Raw genomic sequence first — 16,420 nt, forward strand, 5'->3', positions numbered from 1 at the left:
AACACCTGGAACACCCTAGTGAAGCAAATGGTGTGAACTCCTGTCTGAAACCTGCTTGGTCCCCTGCCAGCACCCACAAGGCACAAAGACAAGGAACCTTGAGCAACACTGCCTCCCTGAGACTCTCCCATCATCTGAGGGTGTGATGTAGTCCCCTCAGCCTGAACTGCCAGGTCTGATAGCTGGGGGCAACCTGTCTCCGTCAGAAAGTCCACTTTGGTTGTGGTGGAGGCAGGACGAAGCCTGCAGTGCAGTATCCCAGCACAGGTAACCCTCAGGCTCTCCCCAGAGATGGGCCGAAATCACAAGGCTGCATGGCAGGGAGCTGAATCAGCACCTTTTTTATTAATATGCATCATAAATAAAGAAATAAATAAAGGCGAGACGCCTCGTTCTAAAGGGGAAATACAAATTAAATACGGTGCAACGTCAGCTAAGCAATGTACAAGCAGGAGGTAACCTTGCAAGACCAGGGCCCCTCGCCACGGGGAAGCCACCCAGGCACAATGCTGCGAGCAGCGTCAACCTGGCCAAGGCACCAAATAGTGCCGTGGCCTTTTCATTAACACTGTTCCCTGCCTGTTGGGCAGCTAAGGATCCCCATCCCAACATGGCGAGGAATGGGCTGACTGGCATTGACTCTACTGAAGACCCCAGGATCCCCTAGTAGCCCCTTGTGCTCATGCACAACACTTGTCTCCCACCCCCACCCCCCCGCCCCGGCACTGCTCAGCAAGACCAGAAACTCTACTCCAAGGGGAGCACCACCCCCTCCCTCCCTGGCTCCCTATCTCCCTCTGGGAGCATCCCTTGATCTACCTGCCAGGAGCACTGCCCCCAGCTCCAAAGAACGTCTCTATCCCTATCAGGGACCCTGCCCTCATCCCCCCACTTCACCTCCCTCTTCCACTGAGCAACCCAGGGCTTCCCAGGCTCCGTGCTCAGTGTGGAGGGCACAGGGCCACCCCCCAAAGCACCCACCTCCACACAGGGTGGCACGACCCATCCCCAACCCATGTAACACTGAACATCCACATGCCTTCCTCATGGCTCCATGCACCCCTTTGCTCCACACACACACACACACACACACGCACACATATCCCCTTCCCCCTACCCAGCCCTGCAGCACAGCAGGGCCAGGCCTCCCAGCCTGACACAACCCACTAGCCACCACCAGCCCATGGCAGGACAGGGCTGCTCCATCGGTCAGCAACCCAAGCCCAGCCTTGCAGAGCCCGTGCCAACGCTCGGTGCTCCCACCCCCAAGGCTGATGATGCTGGGTATGCTGAAGGCTGCAGACTGCACTGTGACCCCCTGTCACCTGCAATGTCACAGCACTCTGCACCCTCCAGTGTGATAGGAGCCGGGCAAAGAGTCGGTGCTGCCCTGGCAGGGACTTCTTGGGCTCTTGCTATGTACAAGTCCACGGCCTATAGGTACTGGTGATGGCGTGGGGAGGGGGCGCTCAGGTGGTCCCCGGTGGGGCTGCATGCACGGTGGCACCTGGCAAGACAAGGTGCAGCTCACAGAAGACCCTGGGGGCCAACTTCGCCTTTGGCAGCTGCACAAGGAGGAGCAAGAAGGAATCACCTATGGTTACTGTATTCTGTAATGGCAAGAAAGGTAAGAAACTAGCAAGAAGCTGTGTCTGTTCCTCTGTCAGGGTGTGCTTCCCCAGAGGAGCCTCGGCAGCCCACAGTACTGTGCTTGGCCTCCCAGCCGCATCAGTAGTCCTCGTCCTCCGGGTGGGTGACGTACATGATGGGCACCAGCCCCTTCTCGGAGCCGAGGCTGCACTGCAGCCAGTCACCATCCACCTTGGAGATGACCTGCAGGATATCCCCTTTGTTGAAGCTCAGCTGTCCTGACTCGGTGGCAATGTGATGGCAAAGAGCTTTCACCTGGCTGCAGGCAGAGAGAGGGGAGGAAGGGTTAGCTTGTCACATGAGGCTCACCCTGCTGAAGCCCAGAGACCACTGCAGGCACAGGACAGTGAGGAAACGCTCTTTACCTCCCCTGCTTCCCAACCCACTCCCAGCTGCCCCTTGCCTGCAGACTGCAGATCTGGGATAGATGGATGCACAAAGCTGCGTGTCCCACCATGCACAAACCCACCATGTCCCAGCGCCCGCAGGATGGGCACGGCATGCCACTCACCAGGGAGGGTGGGGAGACAGCCCCTGGGATGGCCGTGCCACGGGGGCCGCTTCGGGTGGCTCTGGACGGGGCGGCTCCGGCTCGGGGGCTGCTTCTCGCCACATGCTGGCGCCGACCGTTTGGGCCACCAGCTGGAACACAGACTTGTCCAAGCTCAGCCAGCCAGAGGGCAACCTGCAAGGAGGAGACAGCAGTAGGTAGCGGCAGGGAAGTGTAGCTGGGAGCATGGAGCAGTTGCTGTCATGGCAGGGTCAGGCTTTAGGGGTCTGGCTCTGTGCACAAAGTACACTGTGGCACCCACACTTGTCTGCAGGTGGGGAAGCTCAGCACTCTCCAGACACACCATGGCTTAGACTGGGAAGGACTTTTCTAGTGGCCATAGGCCAGTTGTAAGGGTTTAGATGGAGGAGCAGTGTGGGGAATTCTCAGCTACATGGGGTACCTTCATGCCTCCTCACACGTTACACACAACAGGGATGACTGCACGTCCTCTTCTCAATATGTGATTTGGGAGGCATGAGGTGATGATGAGGGCCATGAAGCAGGAGTCCTTCACCCTGAAAGGGAGCTTAGGACCTGATAGGAGAGATACAGCTCAGGCAGAAGAGGAAAGTTGGTTAAGTGGATTGAGCAAGGGTAGCAGTGAAGTGGATGGAGGTGTGGGAGGAATTGAGGCAGGCCCGCAGACCGGCTGGGCTGGGCACAGCTAACAGACCTCTCCATTCACACATTGCCTCTGATATAGCCCAGCAGTTGGCTAATGGCCTGATGTCCACCTGCACTTCTGCAGCCCTGGCTTAACCAGCCCTTCCCAGCCCCAAACCCTCCCTGCCCATACCTGTTAGGCTGCTTGGGCTCTTTTTGCACCCTCCTGGACCCAAACAAATGTCCCCATTTGATGGGCTGGCTGTCCTCTGATGCACTGGTGCTGTTCTCCTCTTGGGGGGCTGCTGCTGCTGCTGCTTCCACTTTTTGCTGAGTCCCAGTCTCCTTCTCCTTGCTGTGCCTCAGCTCCGTAAGCACCGAGTCAGGGGGGCTGCCCATCCAGAAGGGCCAGCTCCGTTCCTTCACCTCTTCACTGACCTCCTGGGGTTTTAACATGGGCTCTTCCATGGCTTTGAGACTTGGCTTGCTGGCAACCTTCGGCCTCTCCTCCAAGGTGCCCTCACCAATGGGGCAAGCCTCTGCACCCTCCACCACCCCTTCGCGGGGAGGTGGTGCCTTGTGGGTCTCCGCTGACCTGGGCACAGCATTCGAAGCCTTCTTCTTCTCACAGTGGATGAACTTCGAGCCTTCAGCTGAGCCCTCGATGTAAATCTGAGAGCTCTGCATGAGCTGGTACCACCAGCCCGCCTGCTTGTCCTTCCTCCCCTCCCATGCACCCTCTCGCACCTTCCTCTGCTCGTCCTCCCTGTCGCCGTCTCCGCAGGAGGCCCCCACCCCCTTGACCCTCTCGCTTGAGGCTTGCTGAAGCCTGTGGCCTGGTGAGATGTCTCCCTCTCCAGCACCCACATTGCCTGCTTCAGGGACAGTGCTGCAGCCATCGGGATCCTCACTGCTGCCCCGTGTCCGCATCAGCTGCAGTGTGGAGTGTGCAGAGAGCAGCAGGTCCTGCTTCACACGCAGCAGCTCCTTCTGTTGCTGCTGCTCCTTGCCCATCTGCATCAGGTGATGCTCGAAGAGGAGGTCTAGGTTGAAGGGCAGCAAGGAGAGAGGCTGGAGCAGCAGCAGCAGCTCTTCAAAAAGAGGCTGGCATACACTGTGAGACAGGCACAAGAAGCCCACCGGCTGGTAGTGTGCCAGGATGATATCTGTAGGGCAACAGACAACAATTAGTGGCCCTTGCCGCCTTTGCCAAGCCACCAAGAAGCTGCTTAAGCTATGGGAACAGGATGTTAGTTTTCAGTCACAGCTGTGGCTGTGACATGAGGCTCAGCAGTGGGGTCAAGAAGCAGCAGATGTTCTGTGAGCTCTAGGCAGTCTGGCCCAGGTCCTGCCTCCAGCCTGGACCTGCCTGTCAGACTATCCACCAGGATGACCTCAGCTACAAAACATCATGGGAGAAGAGAATAAAGAGCATCAAAGGGCTGTCACACATTAAAATTCTCTTCTCCAGCTCCTAGAAATGAACAAGGGGCTGCAGATCTGGCCAGTAACAGTCCTGTGCAGAGAGAGGTGTCAGGGAAAGTCAAATACAGTCTTTCCAGGAACCTGTCTGGGCTGAACAGTGGATCCCAGCAGAAAATGAACTAGCATTTCTACCTGCAGCATTCACTTCATTTGACCACAGCCACAGTGTCCTCCCCTGCCCCTGGCTTTGTTGTCAGTTCTCACTCCCAGGGAGAGAGCTGGGAACAGCATTTGTGGTCATTTGGCCCCAATGAGATAACAGACTTACACCTCAGACAGGGCTTGCACCTTATCTCCAACCCCCGTGCTGAGCCTTCATCATCCTCACAGCTTTAGCTTTTGCTCACACCTCCAGCTCTTGAAACAGATGGTCATTTCCTGCTCCAGAAAATTTCTCCTGCCACACAGCTCATTACAAAGGCAAGTCTGCTCTCCTGTTCTCTCCAGAGGGAAGTGCTGACTGCACACCCAGACCTGGGAAATGTCTGCTGTCAGCCCCCAGGCTTGCCAGAAGATACTGGGCTGGACTTCTTGTGGTGCGTGGGGCCCTGGGCTGAGCACGGGATGTGCCAGCAGCACTGCCAGGGGACCCAGCAGGTCGAGGGTGTCTGTCTCACTCTGTACTTAGCACTTTGTCACACTGCTTCTAGGCATCAGGAAGCTTGGTCATGCTCCTGGGTTATCTGCACATGCTAGAAACACTTCTGGTTGAGAGAACAGACCCAGTAAAATTGGCTTTCTGTTTCTCAGGAGGTTATCCTTCCCATTTCTTTACACATCCTGTGTCTGAAGTGTTTCAGCCAAGTGTTCACACCTCCAGCTGTGCCAAGCTCTCAGGCACTGGGCAAGGAGCATAGAAATTTGGGGAGGCTTAGATCTCATCTCCTGCAGGTAGGCTGAGACCTGCATTGGACTTGTTAGTCTTGGGTACTAGCTGCAGCTGGGAAGGACATGGCTGACCAGGCTCAAGTGGAAGGAGCTGCATGGAGCTTGGACTTGCACCTGAGACTTCCCTGGTATACTGGGACTGTATACAGTCTAGTCCTTCATCTCAGAGCAGAGGAGAGCAGCCTAGGCTGAGACCAACAAGAGAGATGCATGTCCCTCCTATGCTCTACATTGTGCAGAATTTGGACTCCTCTGCAGCCCACAGCCTTACCTTCATGGTTGTAGAGGTGGTTGAACCAGAACTCCAAGGACCGGATACTGCAGGAAGGGGAAAAAAAGCAGGGAAAGAAAGAGTGAAAATCAGTCCTCACTATTCTACAAAAAAGAAATATAGCTGGAAAAGGGCATTTATATAGCATGGACATGTGAGCCTCAAGACCTAGTGAAAGGACTTCCATCAGCATGCACAGACCACAGCTACCCAGACCATCAGAGCCATACAGTTTGCTTTACATGAGGCACTGTGCAACCATAACCCTAACAAACATGTTCCAAGCAAGCTTCCTTGCCAGTTAGCTCCCCTGTCCTTGGCAGAGCTTAGCTTTGCTGAGAAGGGTTCATATGGAAGGGGCAAATCATCTGCAAACACAAGATCATTGCTGCAGGCTTGGGCCAAAACGTGCTGGTACCCTGTGCCAGCTGGGGAGAGCTAGGCAGCCCGGGTTGGGAGAGCAGAGAGAGCTTGCTCCTGCTTGCAGGGGTCCTCCAACATTTGGAGATCCTGGTCAGATTTGCTGACCAATGGAGAGGAGCAAGGACATACTATCCTAGCAGCACACATCCCTTCACTGGCAAAAAGACATCACTGCTGTCTTCTGTCTAGCAGTGAGTGTAGCATGCATTCTCCTCATCCAACCTGGAAGGGCCAGCCATGAATCCTGGACCAGGGCAACTTCTCCTCCAGAACCTGGATCCAGAGTCGCAGCTCTGGGAAGCAGTGATTTAGGCAGGGATTTCCAGGAGTAATTTATACGTATGTCTAACCTTACATGAACCCTGACAGATCGACTTTTCCCACCTAAATGTTTTGCAGCTAAAACAAGCTGACAATGTTCTTTAGTGGGATATAGCCACCTCTTCTCAGTCCTGGTCTAGCAGTGTAGGTTTTTATGCTTCTGGAGTTCCCTGAGGTCTACAGTTTCTTCCTTCCCTCACCTATGGTTCGTTAAGTCTTTTCATTGACCACAGTGCCTGCACTTGCTGCCAGCCCTGGATAGTGACATGCAGCCAGCCCATGGAACCTGCTTACTTGAGGAGGCCAAAGATGAACGCGTTAAACCTCATGGTGTGGTTGGTGAGCTCCATGTACTGACTGATCTTGCTATAGAGGCTGTGCAGCAACTTGGTAGAGGGGCCTATGAGAGAAGAAAAATGTTGAGATTAGTTGTGGTCAGCAAAGCAAGAGCAGCATGGGAAGCAGCATGAAGGCAAAGACAGATGCTGAGTGTCCATGATTGTATGCATGCTGCCTCTCCACCAAACACCAAGATGAGCTTGCTCCACCCCAACAGTTAAGACCTCACAAGTGAGATGAGTCATGGTCTGACCCAGATGTGCCACTCCAAAACTTTCAGAGAGATTCAATACTGTGTGGAGCTGCCTCTCACACTTTGGGAACAATCACAGACCTTGGGTCAAAATCAGCAGGTAGACAGAATATTGCTGATTGGGTTGTTATAATTTGGGATGTCTACAATCACAGAGATAACCCCAGACGTGGAGGTCTGCCCCAGACAGGCTAAGAGGCTTCCTAGCCCTGGATGTAGGCTCTTCATGATGCAGAAATCAGTATGACCTTACCATCTGTAACCTCAGAAAGGAATTATCCTGGATGGTAGCCACTGCCACAATCCAGGGTGCAGAGTAGTACTAGCAGAGGGTGCACGTGTTGTGGGCATGCCTGAGCCAAGGGAGGTGTGAGTGCAAATTTTCTTACAGACCAGGCTAGAGCACAGCTCTTGCTTTACATAGCAGCTGTGCAGAGCTAAAGATGAAGGTCTAGGAACACCCTGGAAACCTAAAAGAGGCAAATGAGGCACTCTTTTAGATTTTCCTTTTTAATTGCTAGGGCCTGTTATAGGAGGATTTGGAAATTTCAGGGGAAATTTTCGGAGTGAAAACCTCTCTCTGTGTAGGAAGCCAGGTTTATCCCACTCTGCATTCCCACCCTCACAGTCAGACTTCCTCAGCACCTCCCAGCCACAATGTGTGAGCACTGAGGAGCAACGGGCATGTCTGCAGGCCCTCCATACCTAGCTGGGTGGATGCCTCCACCACGCTCCAGGGGATGTTCCTCCTCTGGCCAATTATCACGTCCAGGACGTAAGCCTTGAGCCCGTCACTTAGAATGTCTCGGACAGCAGGGCACAGGTATTTCAGGATGAGATGCCCCACGTTGGGGCTCACGGAGCTGTTTCCAAGTTTGGCCTGAGGGACAACAGGCAACAAGGAGAGTGTCAGTAACTGCTTCAAAAAGTACAGATGCATGCAAACCGTCCAGCTCCACTTGCCTACTACAGACACCCAGCAGGCAATCCCCAGCCTACAATGATACTCAGCAGCTTCCTGAACAGGCAGACTCTTCCCCTTCACCCCTGCTGCCTCCTATACTAGTTCTGGACTGTTCCTTGCAAGATCTGCTCCAGTGTGGGATGAGGCAACAACTTGAAAAGAGAATATTCCATCTTGGGAAGATGATATTCCAAATAGAAGGGATGCTTGGTTCTGCCTACAGGTATAAAAAGGATATCTTGCTGGAGTAAGAAAAAAAAGCAGGGGATTTCTATGCTGCTGTAGATTTTCTTGTTGCTATTTTTGAAGCAGGAAGCAGCAAGCAACATAGGAACTGCCATCACTGAGAGGTTAAGGAACACTTAACTCAGTGACATGCCGAGCTATAATTCCTAGGGATTACTATAAATAAACAGGGTGAGGGCAAAATGGATGGACAAAGCTCAGGTTGAGGTGAGGAAGCACGTAAGAGACCAGCATCAGTAGAGCAGGGACATATTCTGCTGCACACACACAACCTTTGAACCGCCAAAGGGTTTCATCCAAAGCGGTCAGCCTCAAGCCTTGCATGTCACGCTGGTGGTCCCAGGCAGCTGTGTTCAGGGCACAGATTTTAGCAGCTGAGCTGGAATTATGCTGGACAGTTGGCATGGGTCCTCAGAGGCCTTGAACTGAGACTGAACTTCTGGGTCAGGAATAATCCTGTCAGATCCCTTGAGCGTGGCAGCATTGGTGCTGCCTTTTGACAGGTGAATGCTCAGCCCTCCGCACACTGGCGCTTAAGACAAAACCACAGCCTTGTCTGGTAAGCAAAGCAGTAGAGGAATGTTTCAGTTATTCCCCAAACTGACACTGCAAGAACAGGAAATGCACAGTGAAGCCTTAAAAAACCACAGCAATCTCAACAACTCCTGTTACAACAATCTCTGATCAGCAACAATTGTAATTAGGGGCAAATTACCTTGGGCTCTGAGATAAGATTTGAACAGGCTTGGAATCTGTCCCAGCCAGGTTTCTCCATGGGGATGGCACTCCAGGGCAGTTGTCAAGTCTGAATAGTGTCATGTTGCTGCCCCAGAGTCCCCTGAGTGAAGCAGAGCATTCAGTACTGAGAGGAAGCACCACAAACATGCTGGGGTGTCACGAGGCTGCAGACACTGCCTGGTACAAACAAACAATCTTGCTCTGCTTCCACACTATTCCAGAAATGAGACCTGAGGGGAGCATAGGGCAAAGACAGGCAGCCTCATAGGCAGCCCTCATGCACTCTGAAGCTAGTGGGTCCATGGTAAAGGCCATAGGGGATGCCCAGCTGCCCCAGATGGGCAACTACTACAGCACTTTTTCTATCATTATGGAGCCCTGTGACACATGGAGGGACTGGGGACACTGCACTGTGTCCTGGCACCAGTGCCAGAACGGAATCCTGGGACACGTGGGGGAGGGAGACAACTCTCCACTGTATGAGAGAAAAGAGCTGTGTACTGCATCAGATCAGAAGGCCAGATGGCCTGGTATTCTTATAAAAAGACGTGAGCAAATACATTAGAAAGAGCCAAACCAGAGGAAAAAAAAATACTTGCCCTTAATACTTGTCCTACAACTACTTTAAACTCAGAGACCAACCAAGCTGGACATTACTGGTACCTGTGTATTAGACCTTGCAGTGGTTTTGCCTGGACCAGGCTTTGGTAGTGGGGGGGCTACAGGGGTGACTTCTTTAAACAAAGAGCTGCCAGAAGCTTCCCCTGTAGCTGACAGAGCCAATACCAGTCAGTTCTGAGATGGACCCACAGCTGACCTGGGTCTGGTCAGTAACACCTCTGTGAATAACATACTGGAGAAGGGGAAAAAGTTGCTGAACAGATGCAAAACTGCAGCAGCAGCAGAAGGGAGTAAGAATGTGAAAACATCTCTGCAACCACTCAGGTCAGTGGAGAAGGAGGGGAAGGAGGTGCTCAGGCACCAGAAGAGAGACTCCCCTGTGCCCTGTGGTGCAGCCCATGGTGAGGCAGCTGTGCCCGTGCAGTCCATGGGGAACCATGAGGAGCAGAGACCCACTCACAGCCCGTGGAGGAGCCCACGCTGCAGCGGGTGGATGCCTGAAGGAGGCTGTGACGCTGTGGGAAGCCCATGTTGGAGCAAGTTGCTGGCAGGACCTGGGATCCCATGGGAAGAGAGGAGCCCATGCCAGAGCAGGTTTGCTGTCAGGATTTGTGATCCTGTGAGAGACTCAGGGTGGAGCAATTGGTACCTGAAGGACTGTTTTCCTGGTGGGTGACCCACGTTGGGGCAGGGTGTGAGGAGCTCCCCCATGACAGGCCCTGTGCTGGAGCAGTGTGTGAGGAGCTGCAGCCCGTGGGAAGGACCCACATTGGAGAAGTTCATGAGGGACTGTCTCCTGTGGGAGGGACCCCACAGTGTAGCAGTGGGAAGTGTGAGGAGGCCTCCCCCTGAGAAGCAGCAGCAGCAAAGTCCATCTGTAATGAACTGACCACAACCCCCACTCCCCATCCCCTGTGCTGCTGGAGGGAAGGAAGGAGAGTCCCAGGCAGAGGGAGGGGTAGGGGCGGAGGTTTTAAGATTCAGTTTTATTTCTCATTTCCCTGCTCTGTTCTGATTGTTCGTAAGTAAATCAAAGCATTTCTCCCCAGGTTGAGTCTGTTTTGCCCATGACACTAATTGCTGAGTGATCTCCCTGTCCTTACCTTGACAAACAAACTGCTCGTTATATTTCTTTCTCCCCTGTCCAATTTAAGAGGGGGAGTGACAGAACGACTTGGGCATCTGGCATCCAGCCAGGGCTAAACCACCACAAACCTCAATTAATTTCCTTTCCCCGTGTTTTTCTGATCTTCCCTTAAATACACATACTGTTTTAGCACTCCCACCTCCATGCAGCAAGAGTTATCAGAGATTTACCATCTGCTGCATCATGTGCCATCGCCTTTGTTTGGTTTGTTCTGGGTACTGCTGTCTTCATTGGACACCCTGTAGTTTTTGATTGGAAGAGAATGAAGAGGCAATCTTTTTCCACCCTTTCCATGACACTCATGATGTTGAAAGCAACACATACCTTCACCCCTGGATCCCTGCTGGTTCCAAAGTGAGCCACAATCAGGTCAACAGCAGTGTTGATTGCCTTCACCAGGCCTACAGGGAAAGAATGAGTCAGAGAGCTGCCTGAGGGGCTTCCAGACAAAGACTTCATGAACAAACCAGTCAGGGCTATTTCAAGCCCATGTCAGCACATATGCCCTCTCTTGTGAACACCATGCAGAACCTCTCTCAGCTCCTCATCAAATCTGTGCCTGCTGCTTCATCTATCAGCCTGACAGTAGGGCAATTCTTAGAAGTGTCTGAAGCATGCAATATCCTGTCAATACTCCCAAGGAACATGGACCATCACCTCCACACATCACCTCTTGAGAAGGGAGATATGAGGTCTGAGGCAATCAGTCTTTTGCTGCTTTGACCCTATAGGGCAGAAGCCATCCATTTGGCAAGCTATGTCATGATTTTCAGTAGCAAGCCAGTGGCAGGTAATCAGACACCCGCATCAGTATGATGCAAGAACAGAAGTGGGATAGAGGAGAAAGCTGCCTCTGGAAATCACCAACATATCACTGGCCAACGCATGGGGTCCTTTCTGTGTATCCCTTGCCTCTGAAATGATACCGAATCAGCTGTTGGTAACCAGAGCAAGACCCTCCCTCTAGCATGGGTCTCATCACAGCCATAGCTTGTCCTGCTTTGGAATCCTTTCTCCCACCCCTTTATATAAACAACTTACCATGTAAGACCCAACAGATCTTTTACCTAAATTACAAAATCTCAGGCTAGAAATATCACACAGATACACGGGCCTACCCTCGCATTCTGAGAGTGGTGGCAGCATCCCCTGACTTAGGGTCATACTCTCATGCCTGCCTGCTCTCTCTGTCCTTTCCTGTGAACTTAAGATCCTTTCTAATCACACTTCCTAGGACACGCAGCTCAAACACAGCCTGGCATATTGCATGGTGCACAGGACACAAGAACCTGCCATGGAAACAGTCATCAGTCTAGGGGGACATGTAGTTACGTTGCTATGGTACAGAAGGACAGGGTAAGAAACCATTATGTCTACAGAGATGAGACAGAGAGAAGCACTGTTTGCTGTGGAGAAAAAATGAGGGAGCATGGACATGGATCCCGGGGTATAATGCTAGGCCCGTTGGGCCAAGGCAGCCTGGGCTCTAGTGATATGAATTTAATGCACAATCAAGACCAGAGTCAGAGCCATGGTTAAAGCAGTTGCTGTCACGTAGACAGCAGGCCGCTTTCTGTTCCCTCAAGGTCGGGCTGTTTTCGGCTAAAGGTGGTAAACAACTTTGGGGAAAAACAAGATGGGAAAATGTGAGGGAGCTTGCTTGTCGCAGAAACCGCAAGTAGGATGAGCAAGAAAATGGAATCTGTTAGCTGCTGTTGCTGAGCTAGCTTTGCAGCTGCTGTGTATATGAGTTAGAGCTTGCTCTCAATAAAGAAGAAGATTTCTGCTATCACTCAGATTGAGTAGGACTGATTTCTTCCCACCCAGCTGAGAATCGGACCCTGGGCTGATTGCCGCATGAAGTAGGCTTGGAGCTGGTTTTTCAGGCTTTGAGCCTGGTCTCAGACTTCGAGTCTGGTTTAGTTTTTTAGGTTTTGAGCCTGGTTTCAGACTTCGAGTCTGGTTTTGTTCTTCAGGCTTCAAGCCTGGTTTCAGGCTTTGAGTCTGGTTTTTAGGCCAAGAGCTGAAAACTTTGCGTCAGTTCGCCTTATGCTGCGCCGCACCACACTCTTGTCCATGAGAAATGCACAGACTCACCCTTCTTCTGCAGCAGGTCTATGGAGATAGACTCTGTGTTGCCATCTGGGGAGAGGCAGAACTCTGCAGGGGGTTTCTCTGCTAGTGAGAAGTAGTCAGGGAAGAAGTCAGTGTAGGTAAGCTGGAGTTGCCTCATAGACTGTCCTGCAAAGAAAAGACATTGGAGGGAGAAGGATCAGCCTTGAGCCCTTATAATAAAGCCTCTCCCACAGTCTTCTCTTTTCCCAGAAGCAACCTGCGCCAGTAGCAGTCTTCCCCACAGCCTGCCCAAGGCTGGGACAGCAAGGCTGCAGTTAGTTTACCCTCCCAGCAATGGTTTTCACTGAGCCCGTACAGTTCAACCCCACAGCCCACCCAACATCTACCCCAGCTTCACTAGGGGCACACGGGTGCTGGAAGAGAGCACAGAGAGGATCTCTACTTGTCACACACAGGCATGCACAGGTCACAATCTACATGTCTTCCTCCTGCTTCTTGGGATGGCCTCTGTTTTCTAAGGGTAACTTCTGCAGCATCTCTTGCATGTGCTTGATTTCCATCTGGTTGGTTCCCCAGCTCTATGCTAGGCACCCTTCCATGAAGGAAGGATGGAGAAATGGTTTGGGTTGGCAGAGTGAGGTGCAGAGCTTTGTGAGACTCCTTCCATGACTTGAGGCTGGCCTGAAGAATGCTCTCCCTCCCACAGACAGACCACACTGCTCATCTCAAAGGAATCCCAAAGGTTCAGCTAAAAGCAGCCTGCACCTCTCACCCCTTCCTGCATGGGTTTTGGAGGACAGGGAAGACCCTAAGGACAAAGCATGAAGAAGACAGAGCCCTATGAAGCCCTACAGTGTTGCTGGCTGCCCCACAAAAGCTTGCAGCCCGGCACTTTGCATGCTGCCAGGGCTGGGGCAGACAGGCAAACACTGCGGGGCACAGACACAGGATCTTCAGCTCCTGTGTGAGACATGAACTAAAACTAGATACAGTCCAGGAGCACTTTCTGAGATCTGAACAGGCTCTTGGGACATTCGTTTTCCCCTTTGATCCAGTTCACAGCCAGACTTGACTGCTCTTGGCTCATAGAGAAGGGAGGCTCCACACAGATTGTAACCATCAAGTGAGGCGACTTTAACCTTCCTCCTGTACCTCTCTGCCCCACTGGGAGCAGATGCATCATCTCTCCAGCCTGGAGCAGGTAGAGAAGTGATGAGGCCAGGCCAAACCTGAGCCCCAAGGGATACTGGATGCGTGCCCCAAGGTCACCTCAGGAGATTCCCCAGCAGAAAGGTGGTGCGTACCATTCAGCTTGCAGTGGAAATGGCTGGTGTTGAGAGAGCCTGGGAGCTCAAAGATGGGGTTCCCCCGGTTCAGCCGAGGCTCTTGCTGCCTTCTGTCCAGGCTGCCTGCCAAGGTGGGCAGCCCTGAAATGCGGTCCAGACCCAGGGGGTTCTTCCGCCTGTACTCCCGCCACTTCAGTGCTTGGGGAGAGAGGTGGTTCGCTACGATGCCACAAGCAGGAAGCGCCGGACAGGGGCACGTGGAGGGGAAACGGGGAGGGAGAGGGAAGAAGAGAAAGCAGAAGGACGGAGAAAGAGAGACAAGTCATTAGTGAAAAGCCCAACAGCATTTCAGGATGTTAGCATACGTGCACGGAGGGAGGCAGAGGCCGTGGCCTGGCAAAGCAGGGCAGGAGCCTGGGCAGCTTTGTGGGTGCAGGCACAGAGCGAGCAGGTTTGGGGTGCAAGCACCTGGCATGGGGTGCTGTAAGATCAGAAGCCCACACTGCCATCTCTGGAGACAGAGTGTAGGAGTCAGGACCAGATGGACATGCTCTTAGTGTAGGACTTTCTTTTGCAGGCAAAGTGATGGTGGGGGCTGTTGGGCACTGCAGAACCTAGATGCAATTTTGCTCTGGGCTGTGGTTGTAAGAAAGGGTAGTGCTATAGGGAGCAGCCATATGCTATAGGGAGCAGCCATATGCCATAGGAAGCTGGAGACAGAATCATAGAATCATGGCTGGAGAAGACCTGTAAGACTAACCTCACACTGCCAGGCCTATCACCATGTTCCTCAGCGCTTCATCTACATGTGTTTTGAATATCTCTAGGGATGGTGACTCCACCACCTCCCTGGGCAGCTTAATAACCCTCTCAGTGAAAAAGTTCCTCCTGATGTCCAATCTAAACCTCCTCTGGTGCAACTTGAGCCCATTTCCTCATGTCCTACTCCTCATTACTAGAAAGAGGAGATATTCCATGTATATTCTTCTCCATGTATATTTCATAGGGGTTGGAAGGGACCATTAGAGATCGTCCAGTCCAACTCCCTTGCAGAAGCAGGTCAACCTAGATCACGTCGCATGGGAAGATGTCCAGGCGAGTCTTGAACACCTCCAAGGAAGGAGACTCTACAACCTCCCTGGGCAGCCTGGGCCAGTGCTATATTTGTTTGTGGGTTTGAAATAGTATTCTGAAGTAGGCTTTATGTAAGTTTTCTAGGTCTCTTGTTTTGTTTCCTTTTTTTGTTAGCTTTTATATTTCTACAAATTCTTCTACGTTTGCTGTTTTTGTTGGCTGCTTAAAAGTTATTTTTACATCATAGAATTCCAGACTAGCATGTCTTGGCAGATGGGTACCTACCATTGAGGGGCCGTATTCCCATGCTGCTCAAGGGAACAGAGCTGCTGGTCTCACTGCCACTTCTCCAGTGGGGCTCTGCGTGGCTTGCAAGTCTGCTCACGGGCACAGCACCCATCGATAGTGGTGGGAGGGACCCACCATGGAGGTGGTACTCAGAGACCGGTGGGCTTGCCTCCAGTGATGCCTCCTTCTTGGGAACCGGCTTGAGGTTCTCCTTTTGCCTCAAGGCATCACCTTTGGTGGCCTGGGAGGCACTGACAGCAGGGGAAGACCTGGTGGGAAGCAGGCTGGCAGAGACGGGGCAGGACCTGCTCCTGGGGGGCTGGCTGTCTCCACCTCTCTCTGCAGTGGGTGAGGAAGAGGAGTCCACGCTTTGAAAGAAAGGCACGTTGCATCGCACAGGAGAGTAACTTCCCAGCGGGGATGGGCGGGTTGTCTCGGGAGCAGGCTTCTTAACGGAGCTGTCATTGCGGGAGGCAGCTCCATCCACCGAGCGCTGGGTCAGGAGCGTGCTGTGGGCCTGGCTCCCCACCGCTGGCTCCGCCGAGGGGGCCGAGGCTGAAGACTGGCAATTGGAGGAGATCTGATGGCTGGCAGGCCGGTTGCTGGACAAGCTGTAGAGCTGAGAAAGGCTGGAGGCAAAATGGCTGTGCAGAGCACGGGCCTTGGCTGGCTTGCTGAAATGGTGCTGGAAAACAAAGGGCTGGATGGGCAGAGTTGTGGGACGCTGGTCCTTACTGTAGCGTACCACAGGCTTGCTGTCTGTGCCACCACCTTAGAGGAGAGAAAGGGGGATAAAGTGTGAGGACAGGCAGAGGGACAGTCATCATCAGTCCCACAGATCGTAGCAGCAAAGAGCAATGTGCTCTCAGCTGCAGGAGGACGAGGATGAGCCAGAGGCCAGTGACACAGTCAGAGTGGTTCCAGTGTCACCTGGTTACACACATCATGAGTTGTCAGGGTAAAGACATGTGTCCCCAAGTGCAGTTTCCAGCTGCTGACAGGTGTCTGGAAAAGTAGAACTCGTCTGTCCAGCAAGTCACCAGTTTCACATCCCTTCCCCATCCCTTGCTCCCAGTACATCACAAAGGCATGGTCCCAAGTGCCTGCCCTCAACCTGCCTCTGACCAGGCAGTTCCACACAGACATGCCCAAATGCACCGTTGCACAGCAAAAGTTCTTATCCCAAAGGAGTGT

At 52.8% G+C, this 16,420-nt stretch overlaps 1 protein-coding gene across 6 annotated transcripts in view; it reads right to left on the bottom strand.

The window, feature by feature from the left end:
- Positions 1–326: 326 nt before the first annotated feature.
- The window catches only part of RUSC2 (RUN and SH3 domain containing 2), a 62,622-nt gene continuing 46,528 nt past the window's right edge, over positions 327–16,420 (bottom strand). For 5 of the 6 annotated variants that reach the window (XM_062018450.1, XM_062018446.1, XM_062018447.1 and 2 more), the window contains 10 exons: positions 15,224–15,997; positions 13,883–14,083; positions 12,600–12,743; positions 10,827–10,903; positions 7,492–7,666; positions 6,489–6,594; positions 5,451–5,497; positions 3,000–3,972; positions 2,162–2,335; positions 327–1,909 (listed from right to left, as the gene is read on the bottom strand). In XM_062018450.1, the coding sequence (XP_061874434.1) occupies positions 1,729–1,909; positions 2,162–2,335; positions 3,000–3,972; positions 5,451–5,497; positions 6,489–6,594; positions 7,492–7,666; positions 10,827–10,903; positions 12,600–12,743; positions 13,883–14,083; positions 15,224–15,997 (2,852 nt within the window). In that variant the 3' untranslated portion in view covers positions 327–1,728. The remainder of the gene's footprint in view (positions 1,910–2,161; positions 2,336–2,999; positions 3,973–5,450; positions 5,498–6,488; positions 6,595–7,491; positions 7,667–10,826; positions 10,904–12,599; positions 12,744–13,882; positions 14,084–15,223; positions 15,998–16,420) is intronic. The other variant, XM_062018452.1, reaches the window with a different exon arrangement.

The sequence above is a fragment of the Colius striatus genome, chromosome Z (assembly GCF_028858725.1).
Source record: "Colius striatus isolate bColStr4 chromosome Z, bColStr4.1.hap1, whole genome shotgun sequence".
Taxonomy (NCBI): domain Eukaryota; kingdom Metazoa; phylum Chordata; class Aves; order Coliiformes; family Coliidae; genus Colius; species Colius striatus.